Source organism: Chlamydotis macqueenii, chromosome 13 (assembly GCF_036417535.1).
Source record: "Chlamydotis macqueenii isolate bChlMac1 chromosome 13, bChlMac1.mat, whole genome shotgun sequence".
Classification (NCBI taxonomy): domain Eukaryota; kingdom Metazoa; phylum Chordata; class Aves; order Otidiformes; family Otididae; genus Chlamydotis; species Chlamydotis macqueenii.
Window position 1 is genome coordinate 1,644,087 of NC_141568.1, and position 20,291 is coordinate 1,664,377.

The window sequence follows — 20,291 nt, forward strand, 5'->3', positions numbered from 1 at the left end:
GAAACTGGGGAATCGCAGGAAGGTCACAGCCTGACACGGCACGGTATCTTGTCTCTCCTGTGCACACGTGGCTCTGTAATTATGAGGATGCAGGCAGGCTAGGAGACGAGGCACGAACGTCGTACGGCTGACGGGACTGTGTTAACCTAAGGTCCTTGGCAGGCAAGCTCTGCAAAGGCACTGCTGTGATGGAAGCTCACCGCGAGATGTGCTTGCACCCACTGCTCCGTCCCTTCGGGGAGAGCATCCCTGTAACGGGAACTCCAAGCCACTTTGCACCTGAGCTGCTGCAACACGGCTGAGACCCATCTGGGACCCCGAAAGTCAGCACTGCCTGAAACGCAGCCGCGAGGGAAAGCGGGACCAGCAGAACTGGGGCGCAGGCAGAACCCCAGAGCAGGGCAGGCATTGCGTCTCTGTGCAGCCTGTGATGGAAACAAAGCTTCTCTAACGGGAAATGCTTAGAGAGCTGCTTTTAAGGCACAATTCTTATTTTAAGTCATTTCTGCCTGATGTCCCGTCTCAGAGGATGGGGTGACACGGGGCTCTCTCAGCCCAGGCATTTCTGCAGCATCACCTACATCCCTCCACGTGTCCTGGGCTGCGCTGAGCCCCAGAGCCCTGGGCTGTCTATCACCTCCGCTGCCTGGAAGATGCTGCAGGAGAAAACGGTCGTTAATGCTGACAGGAGTTCAGCCGAACGATGGCAAGGTGAGGATGCTGCTGGACGAGGGACGAGCTCTCCCCTGGGGAGCTGAAAGAAGGAGCCTGAGGACCAGGCTTCTTGTCCTGCTAGTCCAGCTGTGGCATCACAAAACAAGCAACTTCCCTGAGCACCCTGGTGCCCCGTGTTCCTGGTTCCAGTTTTGCCCACTGGGTACCGCAGCCCTTCCAGCCCTGCCAGCGATGCCGCTTCTCCCAGGGAGCAACTCCACCCCACTCACCTCCCTGCAAACCCCCCTGGATCCCATCCGCCCCACCTCAGCTACAGATAACCGACCGCTGAAACTGCCCTCGCTTTCCAGATGTTTTCATTACTACTGCGAGCCTCCACAGTCAATCCCTTCGGCTGCCGGCTGCCTCCGACTCCGCCGGCCGGGCTGGGGAGGGCCTGGCGGAGGTCAGGATGGTGAGGACCTGCAAAGAGCTGCCCCAGCTTCATCTACAGATCTCCTTGGCAGCGCTGAACGCAAGGACGGGTATAAATTTGGACAAGACAAACGCCGTCAGCGCCAGGCTGCCCAGCGCAGGCGTCGCGCCGGCGCCGGATACCGCCCCACCTGCGCGCCCCGCACCGTGCCCCGGAGCAGAGCAGCAGAGCTGCCCCAGGGACCCATCCTGCACCGTGTTTACCTGCACGCGCTGCCGTGTCTTGTGCGAACCGCGCCTTGAACCAGCTCCAAATTTTCTGTCGTATCAACTCAAATTTTGGCAGAGGCTCAACCCACATCTTATCTCGAGCAGAGCTCCTTGGCAGCAGGCACCTCCCTGTTGTGTAATTTAACGATGTTATGGCTGGCTTGCACACGGTAAAACAGAAAGGCCGTGACGTTATCTTAATAGGATTTCACTTGCTGAACGCCGAATGTCACCGGCGCTGCTCCCCAGCGTAGCGGAGGGGACGCGAACCACCCCAGCAGCTTCTCCTGCTCGCGAACAGCACAAATTACAATTCAAGGTTCATGGCATTTATCTCCTACAACCCTTTGCATCTGATCCCCGCTAAAATCCCCCGTACACCCAGCTAGCTGCCTGCTAACCCACTCTGAACACGCTGTTTTTTATGGCAGCAGCGTGGCTAGCGCGTTTGTTTCCTTCCTCCGTCAAATCTCAGCAGCACGCGTTGTCGACACCCTGGACCGGCGTCGCGAGCAGCTGCTGCGAGCATCCCATTGCTAACTGCGCAGCGATCCCCCTCTCCCCGCGCCGTATTTTAACGCGCGTTTCAACGGCTTTAACGCATCTGCGCGACGTTAACACCCAGGCACAGCGTGGCCCTCAGGTTTGATGATAGCTTTCCGCCATCAAACCGACCCGGCGCGCTGGATGAGATTACATTTTCCACGCATGGAAATAAAAGGTTGTAATAAATCCTTTGAAGGACTAAATCCGGGTGATTATAAAATTTTGCCCTGCTTCCCTTTTACCTCTTTATTAGGAAGAAGCCAGGCCGGTTTGTAAAGAGCTGGGAATCCCCGCTTGGCAAGCGGCCCTGGGATTTGTTCAGAGTGGCCGTTTGTTTTCCCGCGGTCTCTGATAGACGCTGCCCGGCGCTATCCCTCCGGGAGCGGCAGGAGAGGAGCTGGTAATGGACTGTAATGGAATTAGGGGCTTTCACGGAGGCAGGCGCAGCGCGGCGTGCCTTTCGCTGGGAAGCAGGGGAGGCACTGCGGATTCCTAAGCAGAAACGTGTGGAAGACGCGGAGTGAAAGGTGGAAGGCAAGGCTTGTACGGGGAGGTAATAACTCGCTCTTGGGCTGACAGGGTTGGGAGGCAGGCAGACAAGCTTTAAAGGGGGGAAAAAACCCCAAATATCTTCTTCAGGTTGCAAAATGTAGGCTTCAGGGGGCACGTTTAACTTCTAACAAGATCTCTCCTTCCTCATGCCTCCCTAAAAATAATAATCTGACCTTCTTCCCTGGGTACCAGAGGCTGCGGGTCAGAGCATCCTCTCTCCGGAGACGGGGCCCTGCAACTCCTGTGCCCTAGAGCAGTTTGCTGGGACGGGGTGACGTGGAGCAGGGAGGAGGGCAGCGCACGGGGCTCTTCTGGCCCCACAGATCTCCTATCACTTTCAGTAAAAACTGCTCCCCGTTCACACTTCTGTCCTTGGGACCCCACTCCCTGTTTCACCCAGCTGCTTCCCAGCTCCTCCACTGCCCCAGCACCGACGCCACCAAGACAAGCAAAGCATTTGCATCTGTGGGGAGGAAGGAAATGTTTCTGCAGCCCTGCCTGCTCCGCCACAGCTCCACTGCGATGCTCAGCTTGGAAGTGCTTGGCATTTTTCCCCACCTTGTAAATAAGTGATTACTGTGATCAAAATAATTAAGCAACCTAGCCTTTTAAGTGACTAATAGAATGCAATAATTTATATGTGTGAGGTTTATGGAAGTGATGGAGCCCTTTCAGCAGTTCTCGTAGAGTAGTAACTTTTTTCTTTTCTCTTTAAACATACCAGAGCGCAGATAATAACACAACGAAGCCTGAAGAGCTGCCCCAGCCCCCTCCCTGCACCCCAGGGTGCAGCAGCGGAGCACGGATGCCCTCCCCCACGAGACCACTCACTCACTCCCTCAAGATTTCGGAGAGCGCTGCGCTACAGCAAAGCCTTGCCCCAACACGGCATCCGACAGCTCAGCCCCCGCTGACCCAGAGAAAGCATGGGGGCTCCGGGCTCTGCTCAGACCCTGCTCCTCCAGCCCACGGGATCCCGCTACATCCAGGACCGGTGGGGTGGGCAACGAGGGAGAGGGCACGCTCACCTGCCTCCTGAAAGGAAGCTGGAGACCAATAATCTGCTTGACAGTGCCTTTTAATCACTGTCTCTCTGGGCCATATTTGAATGGATGTCCTAGGGGTGTGAGGCTTGCTAGAGCATTACCAAATTCCCGGGAAATCTGAACTCTCATGCACATTCATAATTAAAAATTCCCTGCTAAGCGGCGTGGTTTTGTAAAAGTGTTATCGTTCCTCCGAGCTCGGTGTCCTGCAGCATCCTGCAGAAGGCAAGCAGGAGGCAATTTAGACACAGAACAATTTTCCTCCTGCTGGAAAAAGGCAGATTTCTGCTCCTCGGGGACACAGCACAGAGGAAGGAAAAAAAAACCCAACCAAAAAAAAGCCCAAGCCCAGACTGTAATCTACGAGGCCACATTTCACATCTGTTTTTGCAATGTTAACTTTTATAAAAGGGCTGGGAATAACACAATCCATTTACTTTTCATTTTGGAGGGTTATAAATTTAAAAGCAAGGCTGGTGCACCGCGGAGCTGGAACACTGAAACCGATTTTCAAACAGGGGAACCCTCTACTTCCAGCAAACGCCGCTCCTCTGAAAACAAAAGTGACCGCACGTATTTTTAGGCAAGACTGATTTCTGAGAGTCACCAGACTGATCAACTCCAGATGATCCCAAAAGACCCACAGAAAACAACCTAAGTTTGGGAAAGGTCAGTCCCGCTCGCAGTTGTTCCCTGGATCCAAAACCTCTTGATCTAGATTAACACCATAAATCAGACGTGTAACACTGTTCCAGAAACGCCAACAGCTCTCCACGCTGCCGTTCCCATCCCTCTCGTTTGCAGGCGCCGGAAGATAATAAACGAGGCGAGATGTCAGCACATCTCCCCGCTCCCGCAGCTCTCTTCATTAGAGAAAGGCTCCCGACGTGCCCTCGCAACGCCCGCTCCGATTCCGCGCTCAGGGGCAGGCGGAGGACCAGGCAAGGATTCAATTAGCGGCTCACCTTCGGTTCGTTTTTCATAAGCCTCACTTAAAAGCCGAGGTCAGGGAGGCTGTGATGTGCTGTGCCTACAGACGAGCGCGCTGCCCGAGAGCCTCTAATTGCTTCCTCGTGCTAAACCGCACCGCGGCAGCCGCTGCCTCCTCCCTTCAGCTGGGAGCCTCTGGGGCAGAGACTCTGCCTTCCTCTTCTGCATCTCCACCACCACGTCCAGGGCTCTTCGGCAAACATCTCCAAGACGTGCTACAGCAGCAACAACCTCCGCAACCCCACAGAAGCCCAACAAGCACATCAGGGGAGGAGGCAGGTCGTAAGAGTGTGGGCTGAGCCCACAGCTGAGAAGGACTCAAGTGTGAGGGTGCAAAAATTGAGTAGAAACAAGTGCCAGTGACTGCACGGGCAGGAGAGCTGCTTTCATCCCACACCTCGCAACACCAAACGTGAACACCCCAGGCTCTCCCGGTACAGGCAAGGAAACAGAAAAGGGCTGAAGACCAAACCCAGCCAGGCTGGGACCAGAGAGGAATCCACCACTTGCCCCTCACGTTGGGAGAACCAAGACTGGTGAAGGGGACCAAGGACACATATCCCAAGTCCTCCTCTCCCTACAAGGAGGAATGGCAGCATAGAAAACAATAAAGAGATTAACCGAGATTTTCAGGGTGCTATGACAAAGGTTAGCTCAAAGGAAACACTTGTGGGAAGAAGGTTCTTCTGACAGACGGAATCAGTTTGAACGTGCAAGGCTGCTCCTGAGATAAGGAAAGTTTTCAGCTGAGAATCAAGGGGACGTGACACTAATGCCAATGTAATCTCTGCCTTCGCTTTTACTACCAGGAAGAAATAAAATATAGCCATGGCCACAAATTAAAATTAAAAAAATAGTCAGAAGACAGACAGAAAGAAGGAAGGAGATATAAACACAGGTGAGAATGCAATTTCCGACCAAGTTGACTATGGAACTGGGTGTGATCAATGAGAAGCAGCTAAAATGTTTACACAGTAATGAAAGCAGCCTGGGCAGCAGAGCGGAGAAACTGGAATTGCTTGGGCAGGACACAAACCAGGACACCGAGGAGATGAGGGGAACATGGCGAAACAGAAATCGTAACTGGAATACGCAGAACTGCAGGGTCCGACACTGCGAGGGCTTTGGAAGGAGCAGAGGCAAATGGAAAATGGGAAAAAATGCAGCACGAGTTTACCAAAGGTGGATTGTGCCAGAAAACCCAAGGACTGATGGTCAGATAGAAGAAAAGCAGCAGATCTAACCCAGGCTGCCTTCAAAAATGTATTCCTCATGCTGCCTGCCTGGGAAGTGGCTCCTGACGGGAGAGACCATGGGGCTGAAGGCACGATTCGTGAGGTGAGCAAAGACCCAGGCGGAGGAGATGAAGCCCGAAGCATCCTGTGAGCCCCCGTGGTAGCCAGCCAGCCTCGTTAGCCAGCCCTTGGCTCTCTGTAGCTCAACTTGAATTTCACCCCAGGTCCCAAGTAACAGCTCGACCCCAAATAAGCGACTTGCCGTCCTGACGAAGGCATCCTACGAGGCTTCAGCACCACACGGCACGTCCTGCAGCTACAGCAGCGAGCTGCTGATGGGAGATGGAACTGAGATGCTGGAGGTAAGGTTCACCATCGAGAGACCCGTGGGAGGTACCAGTACAGGAGGATGGGATGCAGCAGGGACAAGAAAACAGACAAAAGAAGAAATGTTCTGGAAGAGGAGCACTGAGGACAAAGAACAAACTGCTTTAGGATGAGGTCTGATTGGAACAGGAAAGGAACAAACCGGGGTGGCTGCCCGGGACAGCCAGAGACAGGATTCCCTGGGCCAGGCAGTCACGTCCCCACCAGCGTTTCCGTACCTGTCCCTTTTCAGGAATGCCAGTCATGGCTGGCACGTGCCCATCTCTAGGCTCAGCAGCTCCACGCAGAAGAGCCAGGTACATTCGCACTGGCTGTTTTAAAATGCCTGGAAGGATGAGCCAGAGGAGGCAGCCACGCAAGAGGCACGTGTGCAGCAGTACCTCCGAGAGGCAGCTGCCCCAGAGAGGTGCCAAGTACCCAAGCCCACGGCACCCACCCCCACGGGAGCACCCAGACCTTGGAGGAAGCCTCCAAGGCAACCCTGGCAGCTCAGCGGTGACCGAACACCTCCCCGTGGGTTCTCCGGAGATCCAGGATGAATGTGAGTGAGGTGGAGCCGTTCCTGCTCCCCTTCGTGGGGCATCAACAGCCAAGACCCCTGGTTATAACAAAGGGTGATGGTGCCAGCTGCCCCCGACGCCCACAGCCCCGCGGAGGTGCTGGCAACCAGCAGCAAGCTGCTAGCAGATGGCAGAGACGCGGGGGGCACGGGGAGGAGGGGCTGGGAGGTGCTGGTGGCTTTCGGGAGGGATGGCCGCAGCCAAGCCAGTTCCCGTCCAGGACGACAGCTTGCATATGGATAAACAACGAGATAATTACAACCTTCGCGGGGGGAGACGAGCCCACGGCTGCAGCGTCCTCCTGCTGCCGGGTCCTGCAACCCATACGTCCCACACAGCTCCCTTTGCAGCCTCATCACGGGAAAATTACTCGCCATAAAAGCCCTGGCTAGAGCGCTGCATCAGATACAGCTGCGAAACCATTTATCTATTGATAGACCCCTATTGTCAGGGACTGGGGTTTGGCTTGCGTGCGAGCGAGCAATTTGGAAAAGGGAAAAAAAAAAAAAATCCAACAAAAATGACAATCCAAAAAAAAACCTAACAACCAACAAACAAACAAATAAAGAAGGAGAGAGACAATACCCGACAGCTCGCAGGGTTTCCAGGCCTCTGCCAGCTGGGAAGCTAAGCGTATGAAATATGCATCGCAGCGAACAAAGCAAACGAAACGCTCGGCGCTGGCGAGCTGTAACCCTTTCCTGTGCGCCGCAGCCAGGCACGGGGAGAGGGAGATCCCCGGGCTGCCAAAAAGTTAAGGGGAAAAGAGACCAGGAGAAAACGCATCCGAGGCCGCGGGGAAGGAGCGCGGACGGCTTCCCCTACACCAACAGCAGGCTCCTTGGGTAAAGAGCCCGACCCTGCAGGATCAGACGAGCTCAGCAGGCAGCTGTTTAACGCAGGTTCAACATTCAGGAACCGCTTTGGACATCAGTGGCTGCAGGAAAAATAGCCGGGGTGGCTCCAAGCAGGCAAAGCTGCTGCTGTCCCCTGACCTCCACGCCCACGCCTCTGCTCCCCAGGGATGTACGGGAGGAGGAGAAGCACTTCTCCATCTCTCCAGGGGACCACGCTCCGCATCACCACGCTCCTGCGCAGCGAGGGGGTGGGGGACGCCGCCTCAGGGTGCAGGGACTGTGGCTCTGATGGAAAGTGTCACCTCCTGCCCACGCTGCCCCACCACAGCTGCTCCTGCTCCACACCGGGTTGCAGAGCATCCTCGGCGGGAACGGACCAAGGAGGTCTCATCGGGCTGCAGCACCTTGTTTTGGTGTTGGCAGGGACGGTTGAGAAGCCATGGCCAAAAGCCTCATCCCATGTCAGCTCAGGAAACCAAGGTGCAGCAGCAATTAGCGAGGAAGCAGCACGGGAGTCGGCTAGAAAACCTGAGCAAACTGGATGCAACAGAGCACAAGGCTCACGAGAGCTGCAAGGAGATCGGAGCGCTGGAGCATGTGCACGAAAGGAATCCAGCACGCTCATCAAGGGACGGGAGAAAATGAAGGGAAGAACAGAGATCCAGCAAACTTTCAGCTAAGTAGATTATTGATCTTCAGGGCGTGCCAGAAACCAGCTCTGCAAATTACAGCAGTTACCGGATGGCAAAGCAGAAACGCTCCCCACCTCCGCACTCCCGCCACCCGCACGCCGCCTTCTGCCGCCGCCGAGCTCCTGTTTGCACCTCGCTGCGGCAGGACGTGCAAACATGTCCAAAAGGTGACAACGTGAAAGGCAACGGCGCGACGCCTCAGCGTCTAACGGGAGAGACAGCGTTAGCAGTGAAGAAACAGCTCAGAGAGAGTCTGGCGTTGTCTGCTGTCGAGAGGGAGCAGGAGCCAGAAACCCCGGCCCAACGCGAGCGGGGAAGGCGGCGACACTGCGAGGCTCCGTACAGCTAAGCAAATAATTCCCTTGGCAAAGGCAGGCGCTCCCTCTGCTCTCAGTCAGGAGGGGTTCCGCACAGCGAAGCCGAGGTGCGAACGCCTCGCAGATTGCCCTGACAACGCGCCTAACCCCCGGCACGAAGATCACCTGCTCGCGGGAGCCGAGGTGGCTCGGAGCCCAGCTCCTACCGAGGTGCTCAGCACCGCACCAGATCTGCCCCACCGTGCTCGCACTTAGCCCTCCGTGCTGCTGGGCACGGCCGCCCCGCGGCACGGCCCCGTGCCTCCACCGCGGCTGGGACCGGCTTCGCTTGGCAGTTTCATTATTATCTGTGCGGCGGCACAGACGTGCACCGCGCTTTCCGTGTACGGAGAGCGGTCCTGCCCCGAAAGTCGTATAACTTCAGCAGCCGGCAGGCACTCCCCGCGCCGGCCTGGCACGGGAGGCGTTTGTTTCCAGCAACCCATTACGGGACATTTGGGAATTTTTCATAGCGTCAGTGCCAATCCAGAGAGAAACGCCCGGAGCAGGGATTGGGCTGCGGATGCTCGCATCAAACCCGGGCAGTGCGGGCACGGGGAAGGCTGCGTGCCTCCTGCCACTGTCCTTCCACCGAGACCCCTCTGCCTTTGCTGGGTCCACACCACAGACCTCCCAGTCCTCAACCAACACGCTAGAAGCCTCAGAGCCCTCCTGCGAGGGAGGTGAGGAAATATCTGCTTCTCCCTTCTTGTAAGAGGTAAAGAAAAAGCCACACCAGGGTTGTCTGGGGGCACAGACAGGGAGGGTGACACCGACCGGGTCCTCTCCTCCCAGAAACAGCCCCTCTGCCACGGAGAAGCTGATTTTCCTGTGTTTAAACAGAGCTGGGTCTTTCCTTGACTGGTGGAGCGTGATGAGCACCCGGACTGTCAGATCCTCCTTGTTTTAAATAAATTCCACTGACGTACTCTCTTCTGATATAAATTATTAACCAAGCATGATGCACAGAGCGCGCCAGCAGCAGCATCTCAGGGCAGGAACAGGCAGCAGGTGAAGCTTTCTGCCTGCGACCGCAGGTGTGAAGCAGTGAAATTACACTGAGACTGGGAGACAAGGTGTGCCACCACGGCTGCCACCTGCCCGCTGGCACGGCCGCGCGATGGAAAGTCACACTCCATACCGAGGCCATATAAAAAACAAACTCCTCGTCTCTCCACGCATCCGTCTGTGCCAAGACACGCTGAGAGCAGGGACAGCTTCTCCCACCTCGCCATGGCCCTTCCGACAGTCCCAGGGACAGAGGCAGCTGGCTCTGCTCTGCTCCTGGAAATGCTGCGGTTGTCCTAGAGGTATCCAGCCAGCCACCATCTCCTAGAGTGGCCCAAAGCAGATGGGAACATTTCTCTCCCTTCAGCCTGAAGAAACCTGGGAGAAGGGGCAAGGTGGGTGAGATGGGGACGGCCCCTCAGAGAGGGACCAACCCACCAGCCAAAGCCCAGAGGCAAACTCTACCACCTCCCCACACCCTCCCCAGCTGACATCTTGAGAATCCACCAGAACATTCAAAGAAACCCCAAGGGGGAGCCTGACGGAAAGCCAGCCGTCAGCAACGGGTGCGGGGCCAACGCCAGCGCTGGTGGGAGCTCCTGGGAGCATTGTGAGACGTTGGTATGGACCTCAGCCACCCGCGCTGGGGACTGAGGGGTGCACGTGAGACATGGCTGGGACAAAAGGGCAATTCCTCTTCCCAAAATATAAACTCCAGCAGCCTGAAGCCAGAGAAAGGAGAAGAGTTATGTGAGTCTCAGCTCTCTGAAGTCCTGGGGGGTGGTGGGCTTCCAGCACCAGACACAGGTCATCGGGGCTCCCCTTCCTCTCTGGTCACCCAGAACAATCAGAAGGAAGGGGAAGGAGTATTGAGCAGGAAAAAAAAAAAAAATTACATATTTTTTTTTCCTCTCGTAACTCAGAAGAGCAATGTCCACATTTCATTCTGGAAGTAGCAGCACTTTGGGGATTTTTGTGTCTGAGATCTAATTTGTAAAGCGCCCAGGGATCCCTTAGGGTAAAAAAAGCATTATAGGATCATTATTAAAACGGACACACGATGTTTCATGTCTCAGGTTCACACAAGTGCAAAAAAAAAGGCCAAGATCTAACTCTGAGATGATGGGGGAAAGCATGGAACAAACACTCACCCAGCGGAGTGCTAAAAACGGGACATGGCTTCCTACACGTTGAGTGCTGCCCGGGAGCAGCCGCTCTGGGTCTTTGCTTTGCCCACTGCCCAGCCACTCACGAACAGTGACATAGAGTAGAGAGCAGCAAATTTTATTTTTGTTTTTAACAAAAGCCACAATCTGTGGCCAGAGTGGTCCCTCTCAGCTCTCCCCTGGGCTCGTTTTGCACATCCGGGGTGGGATCCAGCGCCCTGCGATGGCATCAAAACGCAGAACACGCCCTGCCGCAGCCTGACCACCACCCACGCGCGGGGCTGCCCGCGGTCCTGCTGGCTCCTCCAGCTGCCGGCACAGATAATCTAGAGAAAAAAAGGCTTTCTCTCAGTACACCCTGCCAGAGACCAGGAAGCTCCTTTTGAACCCGCGGCATGTACGCAGCTAGATGAGAAGCTATTTCCCCAGAGGAACAAGTGAAGTCATGTATTTCAGGTTGAATCTCACGCCTGCCTGTCTCCCACCCACACAGCACACGACTGCTGGCGTAATTTCTCTCGCGCATACAGCATCTATCCACTCAGCCGAGCCCGTACATCACCTGGCTATCGATCTGCCGGAGGCGACGTGACCTGCACCCACAAGGAGGGTGCAAAGGAGACGGGGCAGGAATGCAGACCCTGGTTAGCTGCTTCTGCTGGGAGAGAAAGGAGCTGAGGCACCAGGACACCCTGGACCTTTGGCTGGGGGCTACTTCTGCAGCAAGGAACACAGGGTACCCCAACACGGGGGCAGCTCATTGGGAAATAATAAATAACACAGACTCCATTTCTAGATTTTCCAACACTCCCTGTCTCCTCCAGACTGCAGATATTTAGACCAGAGTAGGGTCCATCTGAACTCACTTCTACGCCTTGTTCTCACCTTCTGCAGTAGACTTCAACTTTTGGTCCCGGCTTTCCAAGGCCAGGCATTGCTTAACCCATCACCTTCCTCTGGGGCATCAACAGCCTCAGCAGACGCAATATCATCTTCTTACACCACAGCCTTCCCCTCCCAGCCCCACGCAGGGCGCCGTTCTCTCTCAGGTGTTGTTCTTTGCAGGCAAGGACAACACTTGTGCCATCCATAAAGTACCACGGCTACCAGTAAGCCAGAAATTAATACAAGAAAGAGAAAACTCTCAATAGCATCCCTGAGCTCCTGGGAATAACAGGGAAAAGGGAACTTTTCACCAAAGTGAAGCAGCAGAGAACGCGGCTGAGCGCTACCTGTGTGCTGTCTTCATCTCCCTGAGCATGGATGGTGTAGGAACGGCCACCGCTTTTCAAGGTCTCGGTGACGATGCGCACTTCCACGCCGGGAAGCGGGGTGCCCACAGAACCTGCAAAGGAAAACAAGAGTGAAAGAGTGGACGGCCTCTGGGAAACCAGAAAATCAGGGATGCAAAAGAGCAGCTGCTCATCTATCAAAGGCATCTGCAGGCTGTGCTGGCACTAAAGAACTCCCTAGCAGGGGGTTACCCTTCAGGAAGGCTTCGATCACATCGTACGTCTGCATGCAAACGGCACTGTGGTGCAACACGCTGTTGTTCGCTGAGCAGGCAGCGTTGGAAACGCCGAGGAAAACAAATGTGTCTCCAGCCCTGAACAGTCTCTCTTGGCCAGGCTTTGAAGACATCAGCACAGCTTCCTAGCTCCGTAATGAAGCTGTCTTTTTTTTTTTTTCCTTAAAAAAAAAAGCACCACGAAACCCAAACAAAGATGAGAAAAGAAAGAGCACAATGATTACTACAGTGGCTCGCTGCTTCTCTACAGCCTGGACCTGACAGAGAAGGCAAAGGCTGAACAGTGTGAGAAGTGCCAGGGATTATCTCAGTTTTATGAGACATCAGTACACCGTATATAAAACATCACAGCGGAAAAGCAGAGATCAAAACCACACCATTCTTCCACAGGTTTCAATTTTCAAAGCCAGGGAATCCAACACAGTGTCATGGACAACTGCTACTAAGCTCCAAGATGGTCCTGCGACCCCAGAGCTCCCCAACCTGCAGCTTTCCCACCCCTCGGTTTAGCGCATGCTCTTCTTGCTGAGCACCTGAAGGCACAGCAGAAAGGGCAGCTTCGTTCCTGCGACCTCCGCCTGCCGGGGGGCCCCAGGCTCAGCAGCAACCCGCAGTCGCAGGCATCTGCTGGCTCAGCAGGTTCTGCTCTGCATCTCAACGGCATGAGATGGCCCTCACTGCAAGATGACGCCCGGGACTTTCATCCCCTGTGAGAGGGACGTCAGCACAGAGCAACCTCTGTGCCTCAGGAGGACTGGACAGGTCTGAGCTTAAATCAGTAAGTGTCCTCTTTATTTTAAGAGAAGATCAATTTTTCCCCTGGAGTGCCTCCAGTTGGTGATGCTTTCTAGCTCTGCTAGGACATCGGAAAGTCCTCAGAGCAGGGTGTGCAGGACCTGGAGCTCAGCGCTGCCTTCCCCTTGTCATCCGTATTTCAGGCATTTGGGTGCCAGCGGCATTTTCCCTATCCTGGTCTCATTCTCCCATCCAAGCCCTGGAGATCTGTTATCCGTGACATCATGATATTGTTTGCTACATTGGTCAGTTGCCATGGAAATCGATATGTCGTCGTAGCCCAGATTTATGGCATCCCTGCAGGATCAGCTAAGAGCAGATGGGCTACGAGGGAGTGAGATTTTTATTGCAGCGAAACTACCCGAACAATTAGCAAATCTGGCAAGAAATAAACAGAAAGCAACGTGGCAGTTCTGTCATGTGTGTCTGTTCAGCCTGGAATTGCCGTCAGCATTCAGGTCAGCCGACACGCAGCCAGGTCCTCCTCGTACCGCAAGCATCGCTTGGGCTGCTCCCATCTCAGGGCCAGAAACTGCCAGGAGTCAGAGACAGAGGGTACGGAGGGACAACCATGTGCCAGGAGAAGTGCCCGGAGGTGCCGTGCAGAGGTATTTATGTATTTCAAACAGTCTGCTACCTGCCATGGTAGACTCCAAGAGGACTCAAAGCAAGTAACAAGTCACGGAAAACGCCCTGAACGTTTGCCTGGCAAGCTTGCTGAAGCCACCTTCCAGACTTCTACCAGGAACATTTTCTCCAGTGTGAAAAACATCTTGTGTGAACAGCCCCCAACCTGCCTGTGAGCCGCGGCAAGGGATGGCAGGCAGACACCGCGCAGTCTTGCAAAGCTCACGGAGGGAGTGGGAACCAGCACAGTGAGCTGCCAGGGGCTCGCACAGACGTGCCATCTCTGGAAGCTTTCACACCGAGATCAGACAGATGCCTTCCTGGAAGAGGCTTCCTCCCTGTACGCAAGCTACCGACCTCAGTGCAGAAATGTAACGGATCGATTCACGGGCAGTGGGACTCGATGATTAGCGCCCGCTTCAAGTCTCAGTCTTCGAGAACGAAATACCAAAGATCAGCACAGCGCTGTCAAACAAATCCGAAGACACGGAGAAGGCAATGTCTTTCCCACACAGTGTTTCAGATCACCGTTACAAATACAGCTCCATCAATTTATTTCCTACTTGGCTGAAGTAAAACCAACATGTAAAATAAGTCCCTAGTGGGGAGCTGCTTCTTTACATTTGGTCTGGAAAAGGCTTTCTGGCATTTAGGAAAAATGACAAACTTGGAAATCAACATCTGTAAAAGGCTGAAAACGCTCGCAACATTGATCAGAGCTACAAGAACCTGACAGTATTAATAAAATTCATGCAAAGACGACGACTAGAGCTCCTCAGGCCCATCTGCTGTGTCAAGACACACGCCGTGCCAACTCCAACAGGTCAGCAGAAGGCTGAGCCCCTTCCCAAAGGAACAGCACCGGAGGTCCTGGCTTCACCGAGACCACAATTGGGGTGATCAGAAGGGGGTCGACGGTCAGCACTGGCTTCCTTTTGTCCCCACCCATAATCCCGAGGGGAAACTGGGGAGAAATCCCTGCTCCTTCCCCTCTCGCTCCCTCCCGGCTCTCTCCAATTTGCAGGCTCCCGAATGTTAAGAAATGCTGGCAGCACGCCGGCGGTGTCAGCTCAGGCAGCAGCAGCCGGGCTGCAGGCAGGAAGGAGTGACACTATTATTCTTTCACCGATTCTCCTCTGTTTAAAAAAGTTGTCAGCTCTTCCCAGATAAATTTAATTGGCCCTGCGGTCTGTGTCCTTCGGTATCTGGGGACCTGGATGCTGTTATGCGCGGCGGCGTCCTGGGAGAATTGAAACAGGCCAACGATAAGGCACTCAACGATCTCACTGTCAACAATACACGGAGTCCCCGCTGTAGGAGCTATTAGCCGCCTCTGATCTAAACCTCCAATTAAAGTGGTGATTAGGCCCAGTGAGGCATTCTCCGTCTATGAATTATTCATCTCCCTTCACAGTAACAGCACCAGGGGGATTAAAATGAGAGCTGGTGAAAACAGAGGCATTTTAAGCAGGGTTTTAACCATATACAAGCAAACATTTATCTTTCAAATCTTTCATCTTTTCTTCTTCTGGAAATTAAAGCCCCTCTCCACCTCCGCCCCCTCAGACCTGAGCTGTGGGTGGTGAGCGGCATCACGCTGCCAGAGGCACCGGTGGTGACACAGACTCGACCCTTCCCCAGCCGTGCCAGGAGGGTGAAACCGGGCGAGGGAAGCCCCAGCACCTCTCCTCAGCGGCTGGTGAAGCAGTAGGGAAAGGACATGTGCTGCTTTCACTCCAGGAGAAGTCCCCTGGCAACTGTGAGGATCCCTGGACTACGCACGGGGTGAAGTGCCACGCTTGCGGCGCTCCTTTTTCAAAACAAAGTAATCGCTTTGGCCAGCGTGCAGGTCTGTGGTCACCGCTGCCCAGCATCCGTCCCTGTAACATCAGTGCCATCTGAGGTTTTTCCTCTGGATGCTCCACCTCCTGCCCAGTCTCTGTTCCCAGCCCATCGCTGCATTTCTCAGCTGACTCTGTCGCGCTGGATGCTCTGTGGTACCTGGTGACCTTACATCCCAGCCTCTAATGGGGCACTACATCAAACGCTTTTTCACAGCTCCAGTAAATTATGCCTCAGCTTCACCCATCTGCTTCCCAGCCAACACTTCCTGAAACAAATTAATCAAGCCTATTGAATTATAGCCCTGTTTCTGCAAGGTCTCACTGATCCACATCTTTGAGAGATGCTTCTCTCCCCTCTCAGGGCTGCAGCGAGCCCCCAGGTGGTGGCTGGAGTGACGGTCAGCCAGCGTTTATCCCCAGCCCCTCTGCCTGTAGCTGCACGAGAGGATTTGTCCCCAGCTCCCCTGCAGACCCCAGCACCATAACGGACCCTGCCCTGGCTCTGGTCAGGGGCACAGCCATCCAGCTCTGGAGCAGGAGTCGTCCTTCTGGGTGCCAGCATCTCTCTTGCCCCTGTTGCTTTCAGTTGCACTTCCTTTCTCCTTTTGTCTCCTGGGAGATTTCTAGAGCTTCCACTCACTTCCCCTCCTGAACGTGAATGAAAAGCAAACATAACCCAGCCACAGGGACATTCAAATGATCTGTGCACCGTCTCCCCACAGCGCTCACGGAGAGGTCGAGTTCCTGCAGGCGGGAATCTTGTTTCCCTGCCTGCTTCAGGGATGGGGCTTCTGGGGGAAGGGAACACTGGCTGAGCTGGGGTGCGGGAACTACAGTTACTCTGCAAAAGTAAACTATAGTTTGCATTTCATGCTGCCCCTGAGCTGCTCTCAGAATGAGGAGCCAGTGTTGGAGAGCTGCAGGGTCACTGGGATGCGACTGGGATGTCACAGGAAGCCATGATACCCAGGATGACAGCCCCCCGGGGTAACACTGGTTCCCCAAGACACCGGAGATCAAGACGATGCATATGGTGCCATGCACGCGCAGACAGCATGCGGGGTGGAGAAGGTGGCACAGTGGTAGGCTGGGTTGCTTGGCAGACAGATGGCCACGTTTTTAACCAAAGGAAGGGTGGGGGCATTTCATATTTTTAATGTTTCAGATCAATTTATTTCTAGGTTACATAAGCTACAGATATTGAGAGGAGTCACAAAGTGTAGCTGAGAGAAGTGAGAGAAGACAAGGAGAGAACAGAACCAGAGTGTACAAGGAGGTGTGACAATTTCTAATTCCTGAAGAGTCAAGAAACTTGCACTAAAATAAGCGTGAGCAGACATCGGATTTCAAACGTTCAGTACCGATCGGTTGGACGTGAACTGCTGCGTGGGGAATCCTGTGTCTACACTGCACACGAATACGACTTCACAGAGCAGGAGCTGAAGATGCAGTCCTGTCGCAGGGCTTGAACTAAGACTTTGGGCATAGTAAAGCATCAGTATGGACTCTGCCTGGCTGGTCAGGTCAGCGTGCACCACTGTGAGCTCTGCATGCACAGCTTTGCCAACGTGCCATGGCCAGTGACCCCAGGGAAACCCACCAGCCACTTCCCACACAGCCATGGCCCCTTCCTGGCTTCCCAACGCCAATTCCCCTACCAGCATCACTGCTCCTACCGCAGCCTGCTCCTCAATTGCAACGGTGATAAGGTGTACATTCTGTGATGAGAAAAACCAAGAACACTTCACGGCCAAACGCCTCCAAACAGCGCGCACCCTCTACAGACTCCTACCTGGGACACGGACTCCATGCAAAGGGTTAGAAAGCGCCATCCCGATCTCGGTCATCCCGTACCTCTCCAGCAACGTGTGCCCAGTGATGCTCTTCCACTTCTCCAGGACAGGCACGGGCAGGGCTGCCGAGCCTGACACCATTAACCTGCACAAGCAAACACTACGTGAGAAAGTCCCCAAGATCACCTCTGCTTCAGGGAACGTGCAGTCTTACACAGGGTTACACAAAGCCTGCTCCTATGTAAAACCTTAAGATAGAAGCCCCAGAAGGCTTTTAACCACTACTAAGGATGTTCTTCACATCTAGAAGATCGTCTGTCTGATACAGGTTTTAAGTTAAGATAGGACAACCTCCTAAAATAAATACTGCAGTACAAGCTTGGGTGGCACGACAAAGTTCTTGGTCTTGTGTTACGCGGGGTGACACATACAATGAGCACACAGATCCCTTCTGGCTTTACCATGCAAGAGTGGCTCATAATTAAATAACGTCACCCCTGGTTCTTGTCAAAGAGACGCTGAAGCACAACCACCAGCACTGCAAAGAGGTGATGATGAAAAGAAAACTCGGCAGATCCACCGTGGAGACAGTCAGCCACCAGCAGCCCCTGCCCGGAGGAGCATCGCTCACCTACCTGATGTTCTCCTGGCAAAAGGCACGCACAAAATCCCGGACTCGCGGCTGAGAGAGATGCGTGTCATAGTACTCTATCAGCTTGGCATAGATAGTGGGCACTGCCATGAAGACACTGATACGGGGAGCTTGGGACCTTAGCAACTTCTTCCAAACCTAGAAAGGAAGGGAACACACACATAGCAAAATACACCTCAGCGTAAAGCGTAGAGGGAAGCGATCCATCGCTGTCAGTGTTAACTTCTCAGCATCTTCAAAGAGGTTAACAAATAAAGGCTGTGCAAATGCTTCACAGGGCGGTGAGACCCAGCACTGCTCCTTCGTAGGGTGCCAGGGGAAACCCAGTTAAGGGAGTGCAACAGGCTTGCCCAAAGCAAAGCCACCCTGGGCTGGTCACAGTCAAACTTCTGCTATTTATATGACAAGCTTGTGGCAGAATCAGTTAATTCCCTTATCACGTACAGCTCTTGAGAGGCTACACAAAGCCACCAGCTTTTCAAAGCACGGGAGCTCTTCTTTGGAAAGACATTAAGTCACACCCAAAGAACACGATACACAGGTAGGAGCCCCAAGACTTGAACCTTTGAGGCAGAAATGCTTTTAAGATGGATGGCAGGGCTGGGAAGAGAGATATCACACACTGGAAGTGGGAGTGAGACTCCACTGCAAAGGAAATGGTCATCTTCTGGTGAGCGAGCTCAGATCAGCCATCAGAAACTGCAGGTAAACCAGCTGCAGCCAGAAGAGCAGCTTCACCAACCACACTCTTCCCAAGAGGAACCGTCCTTGCAGGACAGATGTTCTGCAGCTGCAACGCCTGCTAACCTGTGGGAATTACAAACAGGGGCAAATTCCAGGAGCTGGCTCTGCTTGGAGGGGGATGAAGACCAACTGACCTTCGGCTGCTGCCCTGGCTGAGCAGCCCCACCTGGGAGCAGTTAGAACCATAAATATTGGAATTGGGCCCATTCCTCCCACACCACATCACTCTTCCCCCTAGGTAAGTTCTTCCCAAGACAGGAACAATCCAAAGCTATCAATAAATAAAGGGCTATGGTGACGGCTGCCTCTTTCCTTTCGCTCCGGTCCCTGCCCCGTTGTTGACAAATGTATTTCCTAACAGCTCCTGACAACGTGCGCCGCCTCTCCCCTCCCTGCCCGCGCACGCTCAGCTGCACACAGGCGTGTGCAGCAGCGAGAAAAAGCAGGAATTGATTGAAGGTGAACAAGTGATTCTCCTTCATGCTGTCACTCTGCTCCCTTCACCTCCGTCCTGCTCGCTCGGGCTCCATTTCATTACTTTCTACTTCACTGCGCCGGTGCCGCCTCCCCCCGTGTCTCTCACTCCACTGCTTCAGAACAATCAGCTCCCAAAAAAAAAAAACCCAACACCCCACCACCATCATGTTGTTATTCTTAACGGAGTAGGACACATCCAACAAAGGCATCGACCCACTGAACAGAAGAGAGTTCACGCTGCCTCCCAGCCCAGAGATGGTCCTCGATGGGTCAAGACAAATGCACAAGGCGGAAACCTCCCAGAAACCTCGGGAGTTGGGATATGAGCACTGCAAGACTCCCTCAGCATCAGGGAAAGCCGGATCGCCTTGCCTGGATTGATGGCTGACGCGCCCAGGGAGGGAACATCGCATTCCCTGTCGGAGAGACGCAGCCTCGGCTGTGCCTTGCTGCTGCAGCGCCGTCCAGAGCTGGGGAGCAGTGGGGAGCAGCCCGCAGTGCTGCAGCGGAGTCGGAGCAGAGAGCGGGGCTCCCCTCCTGCGGGGACACGGGGAACGGCTGGGACCTGCTGGAGGTGGCAGTGGGCTTGCAGAAACCCCACCTACCCGCGCAATGCCCTAAACCAAGGCGGAACAGGCGAAATTGCATTTAGAAGGATCTAACTCCTACCACACGATTCCCAGCCTTTCCCCAAATATCTTTTTCTCTTCAACCCCCCAACATCCTTCCCATGGGAAGCAGCAGGATGGAGAAGGATCTCTCCAAAGCCACGGGCTGAACACACGGACCCGCTCTCCGCAGCCTGGTGCTCCCGAAAGCCGTTGCCTTGGGCAGGGAGAGCTGGGAGACAGCAAGCAGGGATCAGGACTGTGCCGAAGGAACTGAAGGGAGACAGATGCTCGGGGCTGTCCGAGCTTTGCTGTGTGATTATTTTTTTTTGCCTTCACAAGACCAGAGCAGCTGTGGGGAGTGCAGGCAGACTTCCAGTCTGGCCAGGCAGCAGAATGATTTTCACATGGATTTGGATTTGAAAAAAAACCAAAACCATCACTCCAAAACACAGCAGATCTCTCTTGC

General features: G+C 54.3%; 1 protein-coding gene across 2 annotated transcripts in view; it reads right to left on the bottom strand.

Moving 5' to 3' along the window:
- ACSF3 (acyl-CoA synthetase family member 3) overlaps positions 1-20,291 on the bottom strand; it is a 51,540-nt gene that overhangs the window by 17,952 nt on the left and 13,297 nt on the right. For both annotated transcript variants that reach the window (XM_086758011.1, XM_086758010.1), the window contains exons 4-6: positions 17,977-18,131; positions 17,341-17,486; positions 11,987-12,099 (exon numbers count right to left, since the gene is read on the bottom strand). In XM_086758011.1, coding sequence (XP_086614137.1) covers positions 11,987-12,099; positions 17,341-17,486; positions 17,977-18,131 — 414 coding nt within the window. The remainder of the gene's footprint in view (positions 1-11,986; positions 12,100-17,340; positions 17,487-17,976; positions 18,132-20,291) is intronic.